Below are 18,542 nucleotides of genomic sequence, written 5' to 3' on the forward strand. Positions count from 1 at the left end.
ACACTCTATCATAAGAATTTTTGTTCACACAAAATTAAAAATACAACCGCCCCCCCCCCCAAATTGGCATTTTTTTTAATGGCCCAAGAAGAGAAGTTCAAAAACTCCCGCCCCTAAATAGTACCCCCCACATTAGTCTATAATCTCTACCCAATTTCTTTACTCTATCTCTTATATCTCTCAAATAAAAACAGGAAATAAATGGCAGGGTTTAAAAGTAAAAAAAAATTGCAAGATTAAAATGATACATAATACATAATCGTATATACAGGTTAAAATATATTTAATTCTTCACATTACATTCAGAAAAATAAAAACTCTCTAGTTGTATGTGAGAGAAGTCTCTTATAATTTTAGCTTTTTACATAATTCAATCTCAAAAACTAACTTAAAAATTAAAAAATAAAGATTATCATCAACTTGTATATTATTTTTGTCATATTATTAGTCATTATGAAATATTTAACACACTCCACTAGTATTAAGAATTGGACATTTTGAACATAAAATTTCTAAACCAAACATCTAAGAATGATCCAATAATAACTCAACAATAAATGGTCTAATAAGCTAAAAAATAATTGTTAAGATAAATTTTAATATTAATTTAAAATTTTGAACTTTAAATTTTGAATTTAACTAAACTTTGAAGGATAAATCGAATATGAAATTTATTTCTCACTTACTTATATATACTAGATACATCATGTCATTAGCCTATATGAGATATAAATTAGACTATTTTTTATGCCATCATTTTTTGCATGAATTTGAGAGTACATCCATTAGCATCTTTACAATAAAGTTCACTGGTTTTTTCCTTTTGTCTTTGTTCTTTTGTATCTTGTATTTTTTCCTTGAGTTGTTAATTACTCATTCCTTTATTTATAATTAATGTTAATTCACGTAATGTTTTACTTAATTTTTTCTTTTTTTTTTCTTAAAAAGAAGAGTTAAGTCAAACACAATTTTTGAGAAGTTTTTTAAAAAATTAACCCGTTTAAATTGTATATGTAAAAGGAAAACAAAAAGTTAAATTTGAATGTATATTATACTATCATATATTTTATTTTAAAGTATTTATAAAAAAAAACTAATAAAAAAAGAAATTCTTTTAATTAAAAAAATATATATTTATTGATATCATAAATATTGAAATATCAATTCAAATAATTTTAAAAAAATTACATATTTTTTTTAATAATTATGCCCATAATTATTATGTGTTGATGCCAAAATTATTTCTGTAGTAATGATTTAAGCAAGGATTTTAATGTTGAGAAAAGTGTGTGAGAGCATCGTAACCAAATTTCCAGAGCAAAAGTCAAAGATTTGTCAGTGATAAAGAAAAGAAAAGAAAATGTTGTTCTTGTGTTGGGTCATAGGCAAATTGCAATGCGTGACTGATTTCACAGATTTGTCAGAAAACTAGTCAGCCTCCCTCCTCACTTTTGCCTTTCCACACCTCCACAAAACCTTGCTTCTCTCACTTTCTATTTTTTTTTCTCCAATCCCTCGCCAATTAACACTTTTTTTGTTTCGAGAGAAAGAAAAAAACACACTAAAATAAAATAAAATTCACATTTTTATATTTAATTTAATTTTTATCTTATTTTACTTCTTTTTTCATTCTACCAAACGGTACCTGAACATTTGGCAGGAGAAAAATAAAAAAAATAATGTGAATTTCATTTAGTTCTCACATCTTATATAGATATGACAGAAATAGAAAACAATATTTAAATTGTTGCACTTATGTAAGTGAAGCCTCTTTTATTTGCATTCAAGTTATGCTCGTAATAAGAAAGAATCGGAATGAGTAGAGAATCACTTAGGCTTTTATTCTTGTTATATTAAGAACTTGGGACAAACACGTTTCATGAAAAATTATTAAAAATTAAGTAGTTTTATTTCTAAAGACAAGAGAAGAACATGTATTTTTTATATAAAAAAACAAGGTGAAGATTTTAAGAAAATTATCTCTCTTCTTTCTCTACTCACTCTCTTTTTCTCTTTTGGGTCATATCTTTTGAGATAAAAGAATTAAAAAGAGTATAAGGAATGTAATCTTTCTAACACATATTTTGCTATTCGATAAAATTTAATAAAGATAAAAAATCATTAGAAAAATTCATTAAATAAAAATAAATGTGTGAACTTTTTTCAGTTTTTCATACGGTAAAAATTAAAAACATTTATAATTGTAACTCAGGATACAATAGATCTCTCTTGGACAATTTGTCAAATAGCGTTTGAGCAAAGTTGCTACAAGAAAATCACCTCTTAATCACTAAATTACAGCAGAGTAACACTTTGTCAAGCACTTCTTAAGCATCCCCAATGGTGTGTATGTGAGAGAGATGTTGATATTCATCAACAAGAAAGTCAATAGTTTCTCATGATAAAAATCACATGCATTATTGTATTGAAAAATGAATTAGAAAATAATATATATATATATATATATATATAAAGAGAAAAAGTTACTAGGAGGTTCAGGGATTTTAGAAATTTCACCTTATTAGGTGAATTTTTAAATTCCGTATTTGTAGCAACAAAAGATCTTATTAAGTACTAATCACTTATAAAGTATAAAGATTATCAAAATAATCGTAAAAAAACAAAAGATTATCAAATAGTTCGTTATAAATTGAACATATTTAAGTGATTAAATATTTATCAATTGTGGTATAACTTTATCGGTGTAATGTTAAAATTTTGAACACAATGTCAGCAAAGATCTGAATAAGTCATTAATAGTTCTCTATGAATTTTTTAGTTTTGATAAACATCAACTCATACTCTTGTAATAATTAAGATACACTATTATTTTTTAAAACAAAAAATTTTAATCAATATTAATTTTTTATGAATAAACATACTAAAAAAAATAATTGAACAACATATATTTGTTAAAATGAATAAATTTTGTTATTGATTTTTTTTTTGTTTTAACCCTCTAAAACTTGAAATCATTAATTTTTATCCTAGCAAAAAAAATTCGTTAGTTTTAATCTTTTTCAAAATTTGAACGCATTGTTTTTAATCTTTAGCATTCACTTTAGGACAGATAAATAATATTTATTGGAAGATTATGTTGATAAAATTAACTGAAAAGTAAAAAGTTAGTTGAAAAGTTAATTAAAAGCTAAAAAAATTAACTTATTAAAATAAAATTAGTGAAGTAACTAAAAAATATGAAATGACTGAAAAATAGTAGAATTATGATTTATTTAAAAAAAATAAATATGAAATTTGATAATATATATTAAAAATACTCTAAACTTAGTCTATTTTGGATTCACATGTCACATAGACATTACTGGTGTTACTTGAAAAAGCTACATGACATATTGTTAGACATATAAGTAGCTAATGAAAACATTTTTATTTTAAATTTGAAATATGTTTTTTTTATTTAAAGACCAAAACAAAAATTTAAAATATTTAACCCAAAACAATTTACACTCATTGCACAAAACATATTTTTCTTTTAAATGAAAGCTGTTTTGACTGCATCAAAATTGAAAAGGAAGAAAACAACGCATAGCAATAAGAAGTGTTTAACAAGTAAACAACCCAACCCAACAATGCATTATGTAATTATGTTATGCTGACTTTTTTAAAACATGCCGCATAATTGTAGCAAGATGTTGGCTTAATGAAATTCAAGAGTAAATAAAATGGAAAGAAAAGCCGCCTATTGAGAACTATCTATCCTGATTTCACTTTAATAATAATCTTTGCTAACAGACGCAGTTCCACTACTTCCATCATTCCCAATGCACATGTAGCCAAAATTACCTCTGAACGACGTCGTTTCACTTTCGGTTTTTGGACACAATTATTTGGTTGTTTCTCCTCGTTGCCATAGGACCAGTACGCTACAACCTTGGAAAATGATCCTTTGTGCTTTTCTCGTACTCTTTTTTTCCTTTGAAGCCCAACTCACACTCGTAAATTCGGGATCCTTCAGTAATTTGGCATTAGAAATTTCAGCTTTCTTCAGAGTTTAATTTACCCTCCCCAAATTCTAAGATTCCCCAAGAGGAAAATTTGTCCCCGCTGTGTTTCTTAACTAATTACCCCCTTCTCCTTTCTTTTTATTTTTCCTTGTCTTTGGTGTTTGGATTCTTAGAAAAATACTTAGAAAACCCAAAAGAAGAAGCAGCAGCTGCAGCTGCAAAAGAAAAAGCGAGAAAATAGCTCTCTCTCTCTCTCTCCGAGCGTATGAATGTATTGCTTTCACTTTCTGAACGAAAGCGTTGTTGTTTAACGACATCACCACCTTCGACCCTTCCCTTTCTAACGTTGCTGTTGTTGTTGTTTCCAAGAAGCCAAGCATTCACTTTAGGGAGAAACAAACACCCTCTTCTTTTTTAAGCTTCTTTCGTTTCTCATGTTTCTTCTTCTCTGCTCTTGTAACTTGTTGATGGTGTTTGCTCACTAGTCCCTTTCCTTTCCTCTCCTTTCCCTTCAAACGAACGTTTCTTCATGTCGGACTCGGCCAACAAGTTGCGATTGGTGCGTTGCCCAAAGTGTCAAAATCTTCTTCCCGAACTCGCTGATTACTCTGTCTATCAATGTGGTGGCTGTGGTGCCGTTCTTCGAGGTACCCTCTTTTCTTCTCTTGTTCTTGTCGCATTGTTTTTGTTTTTGACTTTTGATTATTACGAGCTTTCGAAATTTCTAGCATTTCTTCCATCAAATAATGACATTCTTATTTGACAAAATTTGCATTTCCACTTTTTACTTCATTGCTAGGAAACGATCTCGTACATTTAATTAATTTTTATTTGCTTATTAATGATCCTATATTTTGTGGGGGAAAATTGGAAATGGGTGGTCAAGTGTTTTAGTTTCTAATTTTAGTTGCCATTTGCTTTTAATTTGCAGCGAAGCATAAAGGTTATGTGAGTGGTAGCTTGTCGGATGAGGGGAAGGTTGGACTTGGAGGAGATTCTGGTAAATCAGAAAGTTCTTTGGAGAAAGGCTTAGTTGATCGCAGTGACGCTTCAGATGTTGATGCTAAGTCCAGTAGTGTTCCCTCTAGGGATGATAATCAAAGGGCTGTGGATAAAGTAGATAACATCGACGAGGGGTTTCAGAACCAACCAGAGGATGCTGGTGAGAAAGGGGTAATTGATGATGATGTTGATGTCGGCAGGAATAAAGATGAACTGGGTAAAACAATAGGAAGAGAACAGGAGGAACCTCCCAAGTCTCAAATTGGTCGTGAGAATGGGTCCAAATTCTCTAATTGGCCGAATGGAGAGAGAAATGAGATGGAAGGGTTTTGGAGAAAGCCACGAGCTGATATGGAAAATGTGAGATTTTCCACTTCGAAGTATCCTGACGAGGGACCTTCAAATGGCTTTTCTAGTAATTATATGGAATCGTGGAGGAGTCGTAAAGAATCAGATGGTCCAAACATGGTTCAGCACCTTGAGCAGGATCGAGCTGAGCTTCTAAGGAAGCTGGATGAGTTAAAGGTTCACATCAGTAAGTCTTCTGAAATGGTTCACAACCCCAAAGGAAAGATTCTTCCCGAAGAAAGGATGATTCCTCCGGATCCTCATCCTTATGGTGGTGGCTCTGATCCTTGGTTTTCAGATGGATCATCAGGGTTGAACAGAACTTCAAGGCAATTTTTTGGCACTGATAAGCATGTGGCAGGTTCCAATCATTTCAATTATCATCATGATCCATATTCTTATGCAAGTGGTCATGACATGGCTATGCCCAACTTCCCTCTTTCAATGCATAATCCAAATCGATACGGGGATCCTCTTGCATCCCAAATGCCGAGGAGAGGTCCACACCAGTTCCCACAACAGCCTTTGCATCCCTACTATCCTGGACGGTATGTTGATACTAATCCAGATTCATATGAACTATACTCGCATAATGCAATGCTTCACCCACCTACTTGCTCTTGTTTCCATTGCTATGATAGCAAACAAAGAGGTTCAGTGCCAGCACTGCCTGCTTCATTCATTAACAGCAGATTCCCCGATACCCCAAATGATCCTATGTTATACCATCATGAGATCCCAGGGGCATTTGGTCCACATGTTCATAATTCTAGAACTACCATTCCTCCTGTGACTTATCGTCAAAAACAATTACATGCAAGATGGGCTAGTGACTTCAACTCTGAGATGAGTGGTTTTGTTCGAAGCCGTCCTCGCAAAGTAATGTTAGCTAGCAGTAGCCAGCGTTGCTATCCTGCAGCTGGTGGTTCGCCCTTCATCTCATGTCATAATTGCTTTGAGTTGCTGCTACTGCCTAAAAAAGCATTGGTTCTGGTGAAAAATCACCAGCAAAAGGTGCAATGTGGGGCTTGTTCTTCAGAAATCAGCTTTGCTGTCATCAATAAGAAGCTGGTTATTTCTCCTAATTTAGAAACAAAGGGAGTTCCCTCAAGAGGTGATAATAGCTCTAATGAGGTTGTGAGTAGCCGTATGTCACATTCCCGAGGTCACGTGAGCAGGACTGGTGCTAACTTTTCATCTGATGATTATTCTGGTTATGATTTTCATTCAGTAGACAGAGAACCTATTTCTCTGGTTGCTTTGAACTCTAACAAGTCCCGGGAGATGCCGAGTTTTCATTCTTCATCTCTCAGTACCTCTGAAGATGAAAATAGTCCGGAAGCAATGATTGCTCCAAGGGAGGCCACTAAGTCCATTCAACGGCCAACTACAGACTCTCTATCTCCTCCTGCTGGCTCCCCTCTGCAGGAGTATTTTGATTACTCTAGTAATAACCATGCAGTAAATCGGTTTGGAAAGGGAAACCAAAGTAGTCGCTCAGAGCAGGAGAAGACAAAAGTGGACAAGATGTCAGCACGTCAAAATTCTTTGAAAGAGACAGCACTTGCAACAGAGATGGATGTCCATGATTATTCTAACACTGGGGTTTCCCAGGATTCTGGAGATGCTAGCCGAGAACATGATCATCCTAGATCCAACAGAGGTGGTGAATCATTTTTTGCAAACATTATCAAGAAAAGCTTCCGAGATTTCTCCCGGTCTAATCATACAGATGAGCGTAGCAAAATCAGTGTTACTGTAAATGGGCAGCCCTTATCAGATCGTGTTGTCAAGAAGGCTGAAAAGCTAGCCGGAACAATTCAGCCTGGAAATTATTGGTTAGTATGCTTTATGATCACTTGGGCAGCTGTTATCTTCTGTACCATTTATACCGGATGCTATGTTAGATTGAGATATCAAAGAGCTCCTATAAATTCCTGTTGTAGTTAGTGGATTCAGTTAAATTGCAATTGTATATAGTATGTGTTCACTGACAGAATAAAGATGAGTTTCATGCTTAGATTCCCTTTACAGAATTAAAGGTTATATTGCAATTTCAAACAAATTATTAATTTTCTGCTGATTGCTTCTCTAGTGAACTAACAGATTTCCCCCCATACAGGTATGATTTTCGGGCTGGATTTTGGGGTGTCATGGGAGGGCCTTGTCTTGGAATAATTCCTGTAAGTTATACCATTCTATCATCATCTGTTGGTTGAATGCTTATAGACATAGCCCAATCATATTATCTAAGCAAGGTGATTTCTCCTGCAGCCATTTATAGAAGAGTTCAATCATCCCCTCCCAGACAAATGTTCTGGTGGGAGTACTGGTGTTTTAGTAAATGGTAGGGAACTTCACCAAAAAGACTTAGATTTGCTATCTGGGAGAGGACTCCCCACAGATATAGATAGATCTTATATCATTGAAATTTCTGGGAGAGTCCTGGATGAAGACACAGGTGAAGAGCTGGACAGCCTAGGCAAACTTGCACCAACGTAAGTGCTATTCTGTTTCTATTCTCCAATAAATGTCTACCTTTTTTGTTTTAATGTACTAATGTTCCTGTTATATACTTGGAGATGATAGTGTTTTACTAATTAGTTATTACTAAAAGCCAAGTTCATTCCCTTAGCAATGTACATTTTAGCAGTTGCCTGTCATCTTGGGCCCTAGATTGGATGGAGCCAGGAGGTCTCCAAGATACATGTGGAATCTTTGTAATATTTTGAGTTGGTTTAGAGGTTTCTTAGGTTAGAAGGAAAGCAATCAACATCTAGCATATCATTATAGATTTATCAAGAGATGGGATGCACAGTTTTTTAGCAGGCTGCAGCTTCTAGTTTGTGAATAATTTATCTATCTTTTCCACCAAATTGATTGTTCTTTCTTTCTACGTACATTGCATAAACCTAATTCCACGCAATGATGGTGTTTACTCTCGTTTTCAGTATGATTCCAGCATTTGACTACTGATACAATTGTTGATATTGCATTAGATTTTATTAATCTTTGAGAGCATTCAGTTGGGATATTTTTCAATTCGAGCCATGCTTTTTTTGACAATTTAACAGGGTGGAGAAAGTAAAGCATGGATTTGGCATGAAAGCACCTAGAGCAGCTACATAAGCTAAATGTATAAAAAAAGATTCTGCGACAGGTTGGAGAAGGTGAATTTTGCTCCTTCCTTCTGATTCGGTATCGTTATTTGGGACCCCTGATAATGGAACAAGCTGGAAATATTTGCAAGATTACTTGAAATTCTTCCATTGTATGACCAAGTTCAATTGATTTTGTGCATGGCTGGATTTTATATTACATATATAATGTGTAATTTTTTTATACGCTTATAGGTTAAAAAAACTGCATTAGAAGTTTGGTGCTTGATATCAGGGAAGTCTTTGGAAAAGTTTTAAGCGGAAAGTCTTGCATATAGTGTAGAATTTGTAATTTATTCCTTGATCAGTTTGTTTTAGTTATGCATTTCTAAGTGAATCATGGAAATGTTTTTTTTTTTTTTTTATGATCTGGAGCAAGATTACTGTTGATTCTTCTATCTTGTGTGCATGCATTTTGATAAGATGTAAATAAAATATGTAATTTTTTTTACGTTTGTATCTTATTATTAAGAAAATATGTATTTATTTTATTTTATTTTTGTATCTTATTTAAGGAAGTGAAAAACAACCTAAACAAGAATTATGACTTGATTGTATCACATAGTTTTACAGGTGTAAGTCACATTGTGCCTGTTCTAGAATATTTGACCCAGATTTTTTCTTTATTTATTATTTTGAGGGTTGCAAAATAACCATGTGTATAACTTGCTATGCACGCTTAATATTACTTGACATCGGGCCTGTTTGGGTGTAAGTTTCTCTAGAAATACTTCTAGAAGAAGAAAATAAGAAGAAAAAAATGAAATGAGCTTCTCCATTAGTTAAAATGAATTTTTCATTAGTTAATTTGTAAATGTCATCTCATTTTTTTAGAGAAGTTATATTGGTGAGCTTCTAAAAATTAACTCATGAAGAGTTTATTTTTATATATGAAAAAATTCATTTCATTTTTTATTTTTTTATTTTTTTTTTTTTAGAAATGCTTCTAAATAAACTTACCCAAGCAAGTCCATTTTTTTGGTGGAAAGTGGAAACGTCAACCTGAGGACTGATTAATAGTTGAAGTTCGCTCTATTTCTTTAGTTAATTCACCTAGATCTCTCATTTTGTCCAATGTTCACAATTTCCACCATGTTCCTGCTTAGTGGTCCTGTAATGTAAATCGATTGATTATATGTGATTTTTTTGGCAAAGAGAAAAACGGGAAAATGAAAATTAGGATACAGATCTGAGTTGACAGCGTGGTCTTGCATTGGCCCATCTTATTCCACGCTTTTTTTCATATAAAATTAAGTTTCCATCTTTTTTGTAAAATAACTGACAAAAATAGAAATTTGTTTTTGTTGTGTTAAATTAAAAATTAAGACAATAACTTGTTTTTTTGTGTTATTTTTTTATATAAAGCAAAAATTAGTTTTCATTGTATATTTATATACAAGGAAAACTATTTTTTTGTCGAATTGTTGCAAAGAAAAGAAAAATGAAACGAAAAGCACAATGGAATGCCTCGATTATCATTCGAAAATGAGGTGGAAAATAACTTGTTTTTTGTACAGTCAAGCATATCAAATCCCTCCAACTGACCTGACAATGAAAAGGGAAAAAAAATAAAATCAAAAGGGTTGCTACTTGCTAGGGTAATCCAACCAGATAGTCAGATAGAGATAGATAGAAGAAGTGAAGAACACAATAAATGGGTCGAATAAAATTCCTATCAGGATGCATCTTGCTTCCATCCTTTTTCCTTTTTTCAAATATAATGAAAATAATGTATGGCTGTATGAGGCAATTTTCAGGTTTCGTTTTGATTTTTTGCAGAGCACGGCACATCAGAGGATAGTGAGACTAAAACAGAATATTTATGACCAATTTTATGATGGATAATGTCTACAACAATAATTATGTCAAAGAAATACTATTGTTCAGCCTAATATTAAATTGAGAGTCGTTCTATATAAAATATTATCGCTGAACATAAAAAAAAAAAAAAAAAAAAAAACTAAAATGTGGACCATGATGAGATCGTTGATGAGGCTAAGTTGGCTAACTACTTCACTTATACTTATCATAGATCTATTTTCCTTCCGATTAAAAGGTAAGGCAAGAAGCATTTGGTCCCCACAACAGCTAAATGTAAGCCTTTAATGTTAACTACTGCTTCTTCTAATTAAGCAAATTCCCTTCTTTTTTTTTTCAATCAGTGCAACCAAGAACATCTCTAACTCTCGTTACTTAATGATTTACTTGTTTTTAGATACTGGACTTAATTTTTTTTTACGGTTAAAGATGATTTACGTTTCAAATTCGATTGTTTATAACTCTTACAACGTTAAAAATAAATACTCTGAAACTACCATCTTAATTTGGCTTAGTCGTTTAGATGCATTGGGATTTTCAGTGTGTTACGCTATTTGAATTTGCAAGAGTTTTGACATGTGGACCTATACATGAATGTGTTTTGGATTCTTTTAGTACAAGGCGACATGCTTCCTTTATCTTTCTTACTCTACTTGGATACTTTTACAGTGAATTAACACTCTCTATCTCACTTGAACTTGAGAATTTAAGATGACTGATTAACTAAGCCGCAACAGCAACAATTCCGTGTCAGATGATCCACATGTTAAATGGGTTTGGATTTTAATGCTTCATACACGTTTATCATTAAAATAATACAATATAACAGAGAGAGGGAGAACACCACTTCTACCTCTTTCTTCTGATTCCTTTTTGAGATTTCAGCTGTTTGGGACCATTTAAATCTTTCAAATAAGTATGTATTTAATTTCCCTGCTATCTTTAAAATTACTGATCAGAACAATAATGGGGCATAATTTCCTTTGAAATATTTAGATGCAGAGAAGTGTGATCTATTTGTGGGAGATTGGGTGGCGGAGCCAAATGGTCCAATGGACACTAATGAGAACAGCCGTGTGATTGAAGATCATCAAAACTGCATGAGGAATGGACGGCCTGATTCGGGGTACCTTTGTTGGAGGTGGAACCCAAGGGCCTTTATTGGTGATTCCTTCACATGATGAGGGATAAATCATGGGCCTTTATTGGTGATTCCATTTCTCGCAACCATGTGTAATCACTACTTTGCATTCTCTCCCAGGTACACTCAGTTCCTTCTCTCGTCTCTGTTTCTAACTTTCTTTTTTTAGACCTTCTCGGTGGTTTTCTTAATTCTTGGTCCCTCTGAGTCACATGAGATGAGATGGTTTCATGTGACAAGTAATACTTGGGTGTCAATTGCTTTAGACACACTCATGTTTTCCTCTTCGTTGGCTTGTCAAATCATGAGAAATTTATATGATAACATGTTTCCTGTTTTGTATTTTTCAATAAAAGCCAAGTGTTAGAAATGGGGCCTGTGGATGCCATACCGGATCTAGTTCAGGTGATATTGTGATCTGGTCTAATTAGATGCATAGATTTTTGGTGTAGTTTCTAGCCCATTGATCATGAAGCATGGTTACAGCTATCATTTGTAACACGTGCTCAAATTTTGATTTATGAGAAACAAGGTTCAACAGCTTGCACTGCAATGTCCTTTTAGGGATAGTGATATGTCGTTGTTAATAAAGCTGTACAAGTAGGATTGTGGAAAACAGCTTGTGTTTGTAGGGTTGTCCACTGCTTGCTTGATAGTTTGGTGTCTTCTTTCAAACAACCTTACCTACCTGAATGTGGAAATACTTGTAAACACACCACTAACCAGATCTTCAAGATTAATTTGCTGATCATTGATCATTAGTGTGAAAACATATTTTGTGTGGGAGAATTAAATATTTACAAGCCATGAATGGAACTGTTAGCATTAGCAAGGACAATCAGCACACCTAGCAGCACATAGGCCATTTCAGCACAACCTAGCATAGGTCATAACAGAATTAGTTAGAACAATTCTGTTATGCAATAGTGCAATTCTGTTAGGCAGATATTCTCACTAGCAGACAAACAATTATATGTATAAATAATAAGCACTAAATGAATGGAAATGGCAGAGAAGAATTTTCAGTAACTTTCCTTTTCTTACGGAGGTCCCTTGTCCTCGAAACAAGGCTGAGTTCATAACAGGAACATTTAATTTGTGGAATCTATGTAAACACCAGGTGTTTTTCAATAAATATTCATTACTCTAGTCTGAAGCCTGAAATTCATATACAGCAACTTGAACATTTTCTTGTTAAATTGATTTTGCTGCTTCAATTCTTCTTTCACGGGTATGCACTATTTTACCGATTAGAGGCACTGTAGTTGTAGATTTGTCTAGTGTTAGGCTTAAATGATTGTGTGGTGCAGGTGGAAGCAGCTGATGAGGTGTACCATGATGAGGAATTTAGATCAAAGATATGGAAGTTCCCTTCCCACAACTTCACGCTCTCAGTTATATGAGCCAGTTTCCTTATCAGAGCAGACATATTTGAGGACATGAATGGAGTTTCCTCTTCAGAAATACAGCTTTATCTCGATACTCTGGGCGACAAATGGACCAAACCAATACAAGAATTTTGACTATGTTGTAATTGCAGGTGGCAAATGGTTTCTCAAGAAAGCAATATACCATGAAAACAACACTGTAACAGGCTGCCACAACTGCAATGGAAAGAATTTAACTGAGGTGGGTTTGGAAACACGTACTGCAAAGCATTGCAGCATGTTTTTGACTTCATGACAAACTCAGAACACAAAGCGGTTGTATTCTTCAGAACCACCACACCAGACCACTTTGAGAATCGAGAGTGGTTCAGTGGAGGGTGCTGCAATAGGGCAGTGCCCTTCAAAGAGGACCAGGTAGAAGTGAGTTATGTTGATTCCATCATGAGAGGCATTGAACTTGAAGAGTTTCATAAGGCCAAGAATTCAACAAGTGCCAACAACTTGAAACTTTTGGACACAACTGGGCTCAGGCATTGCTACGTCCACCTTGCAAAATTGCTGGTACAAATAACATTTACACTATGTGCAAGATAAGCACCTGGGTAATAAGGACTAAGGAGGGGTCGCCTGGTCAAGAATTAAGATCGAATGAGTTTTGAATAGATAACTGATATTTTAGTTAATTTGTGCCATGCATAAGATAAATAAATGCTTATTTTATATAATTAGAATTTCTAATAAATAAATAATTTTTAATACACAATTTATATTATAATTCAAATTTGGAATAAAAAAATTTAACATATGTTTTTAAAAAAAATTATGATAAATAATTTATATTATGATATAAGTTATTGTCAATTATTGATAATTTATTTTTTAAAAAAATGATTAAAACGGTAAATTTAAAAATAGAATAGGTTCAAAGATTTTTTTTTAAAAAATGTTACCATTTAAGAAGAAAAAAACTAGTCAGACAATTTTTTAACTTATATGGAAAACTATTTAATTCACCATTTTTGTTTAAAATTAAAATTTAATTTAATTCAATTTAAAGCAATTTGTATTGGATTGAATTTTTTGTTTGTCATTTTTTCAAGAAACTACTAAATATATAATAAACATAATAAAAAATTAAAAAATATAAAATATTTCTTTTTATAAGTTTATATATAATTAATAGTAAGTAAATGTACCGTTAAAAAAATAACTAATTAAATGTAGGCTATCAAAAAGAAATTTGTATAATTTGATTTGTTGTAAACGAAATATTTGGTATGTGATGGGAGACTCGTGAGGCAAATTGTAAAGAAAATTGATAGGGCTGTTATTCAGGACATCAAACAAAGCTTTGATTCATAAATCGTGGAAGTTATCCTTTCTTTGCCATTGTTTGTCTTTCTCCTGAGGCAAACATTAACATTGTTGCTGACTAGACTTCTTAGCAGGATGATATGCCTCCTGTTTTTCTATTAGGATTCAGCTGTTCTTTCTTTCTTTCTTTTCCTTATTTCTGTTTTTTTTTTTTTTTTGTCTTTCCCTCATTACGGAGAACCAAGAATCGCAAATACTGTGCAGGGTACTGTTACTGGCCCCATTCCAATGTGCAGCTCAGAAGCAAAGTTCAAGCCCATTTCTATAAGACTAAATTCCTATCAGCCCAAAAAACATTAGCATGATGGATATCCCTCTTCACTTTTTTTTTTATTATTATTTATAAATTCCTACGATTCATTAAGAGCGTGTTTGTTCTCGAATTCCAGACATGATTTTTCAGAATTCAATTCAATAAAAAATAAAAAGTAAGTAGTCATGGCTTCTACATTTTGTACTATAATTGCCGTGAGTTTTGACTTTTTCCAACGAGTTTTCAAACACGCATTAATGTGATTGAGTGGATTGTCTACTTAAACAATAAGTTTATGTGAGTAACTAATAAGTGGATCGAATCATCGAATATATAATGGTCACGATAAGATTGTGTGTAGATAATCTCTAAATAGTGGTCCCGTTCAATACAAAGCAAAGATGATAATCTACTCTAATAGATAATAGACCATTTCAGAAAAGAAAAAAAATGATACTAGTATTAGACACTTAATTTCAAATTGCTTGAAACATCGGCATGCCAGGCAAAGTGGAGAATGGTGGGAGGTATGGGATTATACCACTCTTTGTCGAATCTTACCTCATGTGTTAAACTTAAATTTATATATGTAATTTGTTAATACAGAGTAACCGTGGGAGAGACAAACTACCTTCATAGGTTTTTTCTCCTTTTATGTATTGTGTCCTGTATATATATCTTTTGCTGAAAAACAAAATAAATATTTTTGAATAGCATCTCTCGTGTGATAGATTAAAATTTGAATAAAATAAAATATAAAATAATCATCTTAAAATTATTAAGCTAATTTTATTTAGGTTGAAGACCACTTTTTACACTTTGTTGACTCCTTTTCTTTTTACGGAAAATCTCCATTGTGTTGTGTTTTAAGTTTACAACACAGGTAAAAGAGAGAGAAAGAGCGAAAATAAAAATAGATAATATACATCATCATAAAACGTTAAGTTGTATACTTTTATTAAGTTGATAAGTACAAACATTTTTTTTTTTATAGATATTGTTCTGTTCGTATGTTAAAAATTTGAAAGCTCATTCTGAAAATGACATAAAGTACTAAAGTTTAAAAAACAACAAATCTTAAATCATGAGACTTATTAATTTTCTTTTTAAAATTCTCTAGCTACATAATTGACTGACGCGGATTAAAACCGCAATTATTGTACTGTAACTTCACGGGTGTACTCAATAATAATTTGTCACGTGTGTTGAAAGATCCATTTGTCAAGTCAAATCTCAAATAAAATGAAAATAGAAATCAAACATGAATATTATATTGGTTGAACTGTGTTAAGATAAAATTGACACTACGGGGTCTGAACGTAGTTATTTGTGGAATCTAATAAATTAATCCTGATTTTCAAAGTTTAACGGACTTAAAAGTTTAGGCTTTTTAAAAGACTATTAAGACCTTCTAAATAAATGAACGAATTTACTCTTAATCTGGTATAGCGTACATTTAGTAAAATTAAATTAAAAGTATAAAATATTTTAAATTATAATGTGTTTTAAAAATTAAAAATAAGTTACTAAAAAATATAGTATAAAATATATTCTTTATGCGAATTTTTTTATATCTATATATAGATATATATTACTTAAAAACTAAGTGTAAGAATATAATCAATTACAACACTCAATTAGTAAATAGTGATTGGTCAACATGTTATTCCGAATAAAATTAAACTTAATCTCTTAGATAGGATTAATTAAATTGATTATTTCCTTCAAAATCAATATATTTCAAATTAAAAACAGCCCTATATATATTTTCTTTTCTTTTCTGAAAGGTAAGATATGATATAGTATATTATTAAGTGTATAAGAGATAAAAGCATCCAATCTTGCTGGTTTATCATCCACCCATCAGCCAAGCACACAACATGATGAAATGGAAAGGATAACTTTTTGCTACATAAAAAGCGGTGCTATTACTTTTCGTGCCAACACGTGTTAGAGTATTTTTAGTGCTGTTTCTTTTTGGTAGCCCACATTGTGTATCAAGATATTATTTTTCTTTTATTCTAATGATAGATCTTAACTTTAATCTTGAGTTATTTTTGTAATCTTATATATAATAGATCTCACTTAAATATATTTTATTTATTATTTTTAAATTAAATTTAAGTAATTAATTATAAATATTTTAATTATTAAATAAATAATATTAAAAAATAAATATTTAGATCTCTTTCTAGTAAAAAATCTAAACAAGATTAAATCTTTAGTTCAAAATCTTGACTCAAAGATGTTATACAAAAGATTTACAACAATGTGAACTCAGCAACAATTAAGTTGAGACCTTTAAATAAAGGTTATAAGATTGAGTTACTAGTAATGATGAAGGGAAAAGAAAAGGAAAAAAAAAACATAAGTTTAAATCTATTCACTAACACAAACTAACAACTAGCAATTAACATTTGTCGTTTGTCCATAAAAAAGTATTGGGTAATCAACGGTCATATAAATAAAATTATCCACACCCACAAAGGATCGTAAGAACACATACAAAGATTACATCGTAGGAAAAATAATAACAAACACAAGAATTTAACATGGTTCAACACCTCTTGCATTCGTCCACGGAACCGTCTCGAAAATATTTTCACTATCATAAAAATGATTACAAGATTGTAACTCATTCCAAATAGTATATCATTCTACAAACTTGAGTATCTCACTCAATGGTTACAAGAAATGGTAATACTCTCACACAAAGATATTTTTCTCTCAATAAAGTGACTTCCATTCACAATCTCTCTTCTCACACACTCTCTCTTCATGTGTTATGTTTCTCTACTAATTATCTTCTCTATTTATAGTGAAGATTGCCGCCAACTATAATAAATAAGCTCTCTTGAAAGTTGAAATAAAAACAACTTTCAATACATCCATTCAACTAAGGTTCATCTAGTAAAATGTAATATTTCACTCTGCATTTAAGTCACATAAACCTTAGTGATAAAAATTCAATTCCCAATATGCATGCACATTATCTTTTAGCTTGAAACTCTACAATTCTCCCCTTCAAGCCAAAAGATAAATATCATTCAATTAATTTGAGAGCGAACAAACTCCCCCTCTAACGAAAGTATCTCCGAATATTTCTACAACATTAAAAAACTTCACTTTCTTCTTCACTTTGCTTTCATGATTCCTCTTTAAGGCTTGTCCATCCAAATAGCAAAGATTACCCTTATTTTTCTATCCTCGCAACACTAAGTGTCTCCCTTTGTACACTTTGCATCCCCACTTTTAACCAACATATTTGTACCTTTGTGATGTCATCTCTCCCATAGAAATCATACTGACAACAACAGAAGGTACAAACCTCACATTTGAGAAAGTTTGAATAACACCATCATGGAGCTTCATCCTCACACTCCCTATGCCTTTAACCTTCATTTTCCCACCATTTTGTAACTTGAAATGACTGAATTCTCCATATATTTTCAAAGTATTAAACATTTCTCGATCTCTGCAAATGTGTTTTGAGGCAGTAGAATTCATCACCCATTTTGTTTTAGCAACCTCATCATTTGTTGCCAAAAACACATCATCTTCATCTTCAACATTTTTTACTACACTAGCTTGGGAGTTGGCGCCATCTTTGTTCATATCTCTTAATTTCTTCAAGTCATCCCTCATTTGTTTACACCTCACTTGCACATGACCATTCTCACCGCAATAGTAACATTGTATGTTACTCATATCTCGTTGCGAATGCGATTGTGATTTTGATCTTCCTCTTGGACCATCATGTCTCCTTGAATGATTCCTCTCTCGCTCAAACTCCTCCACAGCTATTGCATTGTGTTCATCATCAACATTTTCAATTAATTCTCATCGTTCTCTTATTTTCTATAAGAGCGGCAGTCACGTCATTCAAATTCAAAGTTGATCTTCTCACAATCAACATTTGAATCAAAGCTTTGAAGGACCTTGGTAGTGAGACCAACAACAACAACGCCTACTCCTCATCAAAGAGTTTATCATCAGCATTCAATAATTGACTTACTAGCTGATTGAAGTTGTTGGTGTGGTCATGGAGATCTCCTCCCATCTTCATTTTGAGTTGATACAACTCCATCTTCAAAC

At 32.3% G+C, this 18,542-nt stretch overlaps 1 protein-coding gene and 1 pseudogene across 1 annotated transcript; both read left to right on the forward strand.

Annotated features, from left to right (window-relative positions):
* The first annotated feature begins 3,807 nt into the window (after positions 1–3,807).
* On the forward strand, positions 3,808–8,922 carry LOC100814647 (protein ENHANCED DISEASE RESISTANCE 4). Its single transcript, XM_003520820.5, has 5 exons — positions 3,808–4,612; positions 4,897–7,153; positions 7,438–7,498; positions 7,590–7,813; positions 8,390–8,922. The coding sequence occupies exons 1-5, from the start codon at positions 4,495–4,497 to the stop codon at positions 8,442–8,444; spliced, it is 2,715 nt and encodes a 904-aa protein (XP_003520868.1). The 5' UTR covers positions 3,808–4,494; the 3' UTR covers positions 8,445–8,922.
* Positions 8,923–11,268: 2,346 nt separating this feature from the next.
* On the forward strand, positions 11,269–13,580 carry LOC106798120 (protein trichome birefringence-like 26; annotated as a pseudogene).
* Positions 13,581–18,542: the final 4,962 nt, after the last annotated feature.

Source organism: Glycine max, chromosome 3 (assembly GCF_000004515.6).
Source record: "Glycine max cultivar Williams 82 chromosome 3, Glycine_max_v4.0, whole genome shotgun sequence".
NCBI classification, from domain to species: domain Eukaryota; kingdom Viridiplantae; phylum Streptophyta; class Magnoliopsida; order Fabales; family Fabaceae; genus Glycine; species Glycine max.

What these genes read in the sequence shown, in the direction of transcription:
- LOC100814647 (XM_003520820.5), top strand. Translation starts at nt 4,495, where the DNA reads ATGTCGGACTCGGCCAACAAGTTGCGATTGGTGCGTTGCCCAAAGTGT. An exon ending in CTGTGGTGCCGTTCTTCGAG is followed by an intron (nt 4,613 to 4,896) that starts GTACCCTCTTTT and finishes TTTAATTTGCAG; the next exon opens with CGAAGCATAAAGGTTATGTG. An exon ending in CTTGTCTTGGAATAATTCCT is followed by an intron (nt 7,499 to 7,589) that starts GTAAGTTATACC and finishes TTTCTCCTGCAG; the next exon opens with CCATTTATAGAAGAGTTCAA.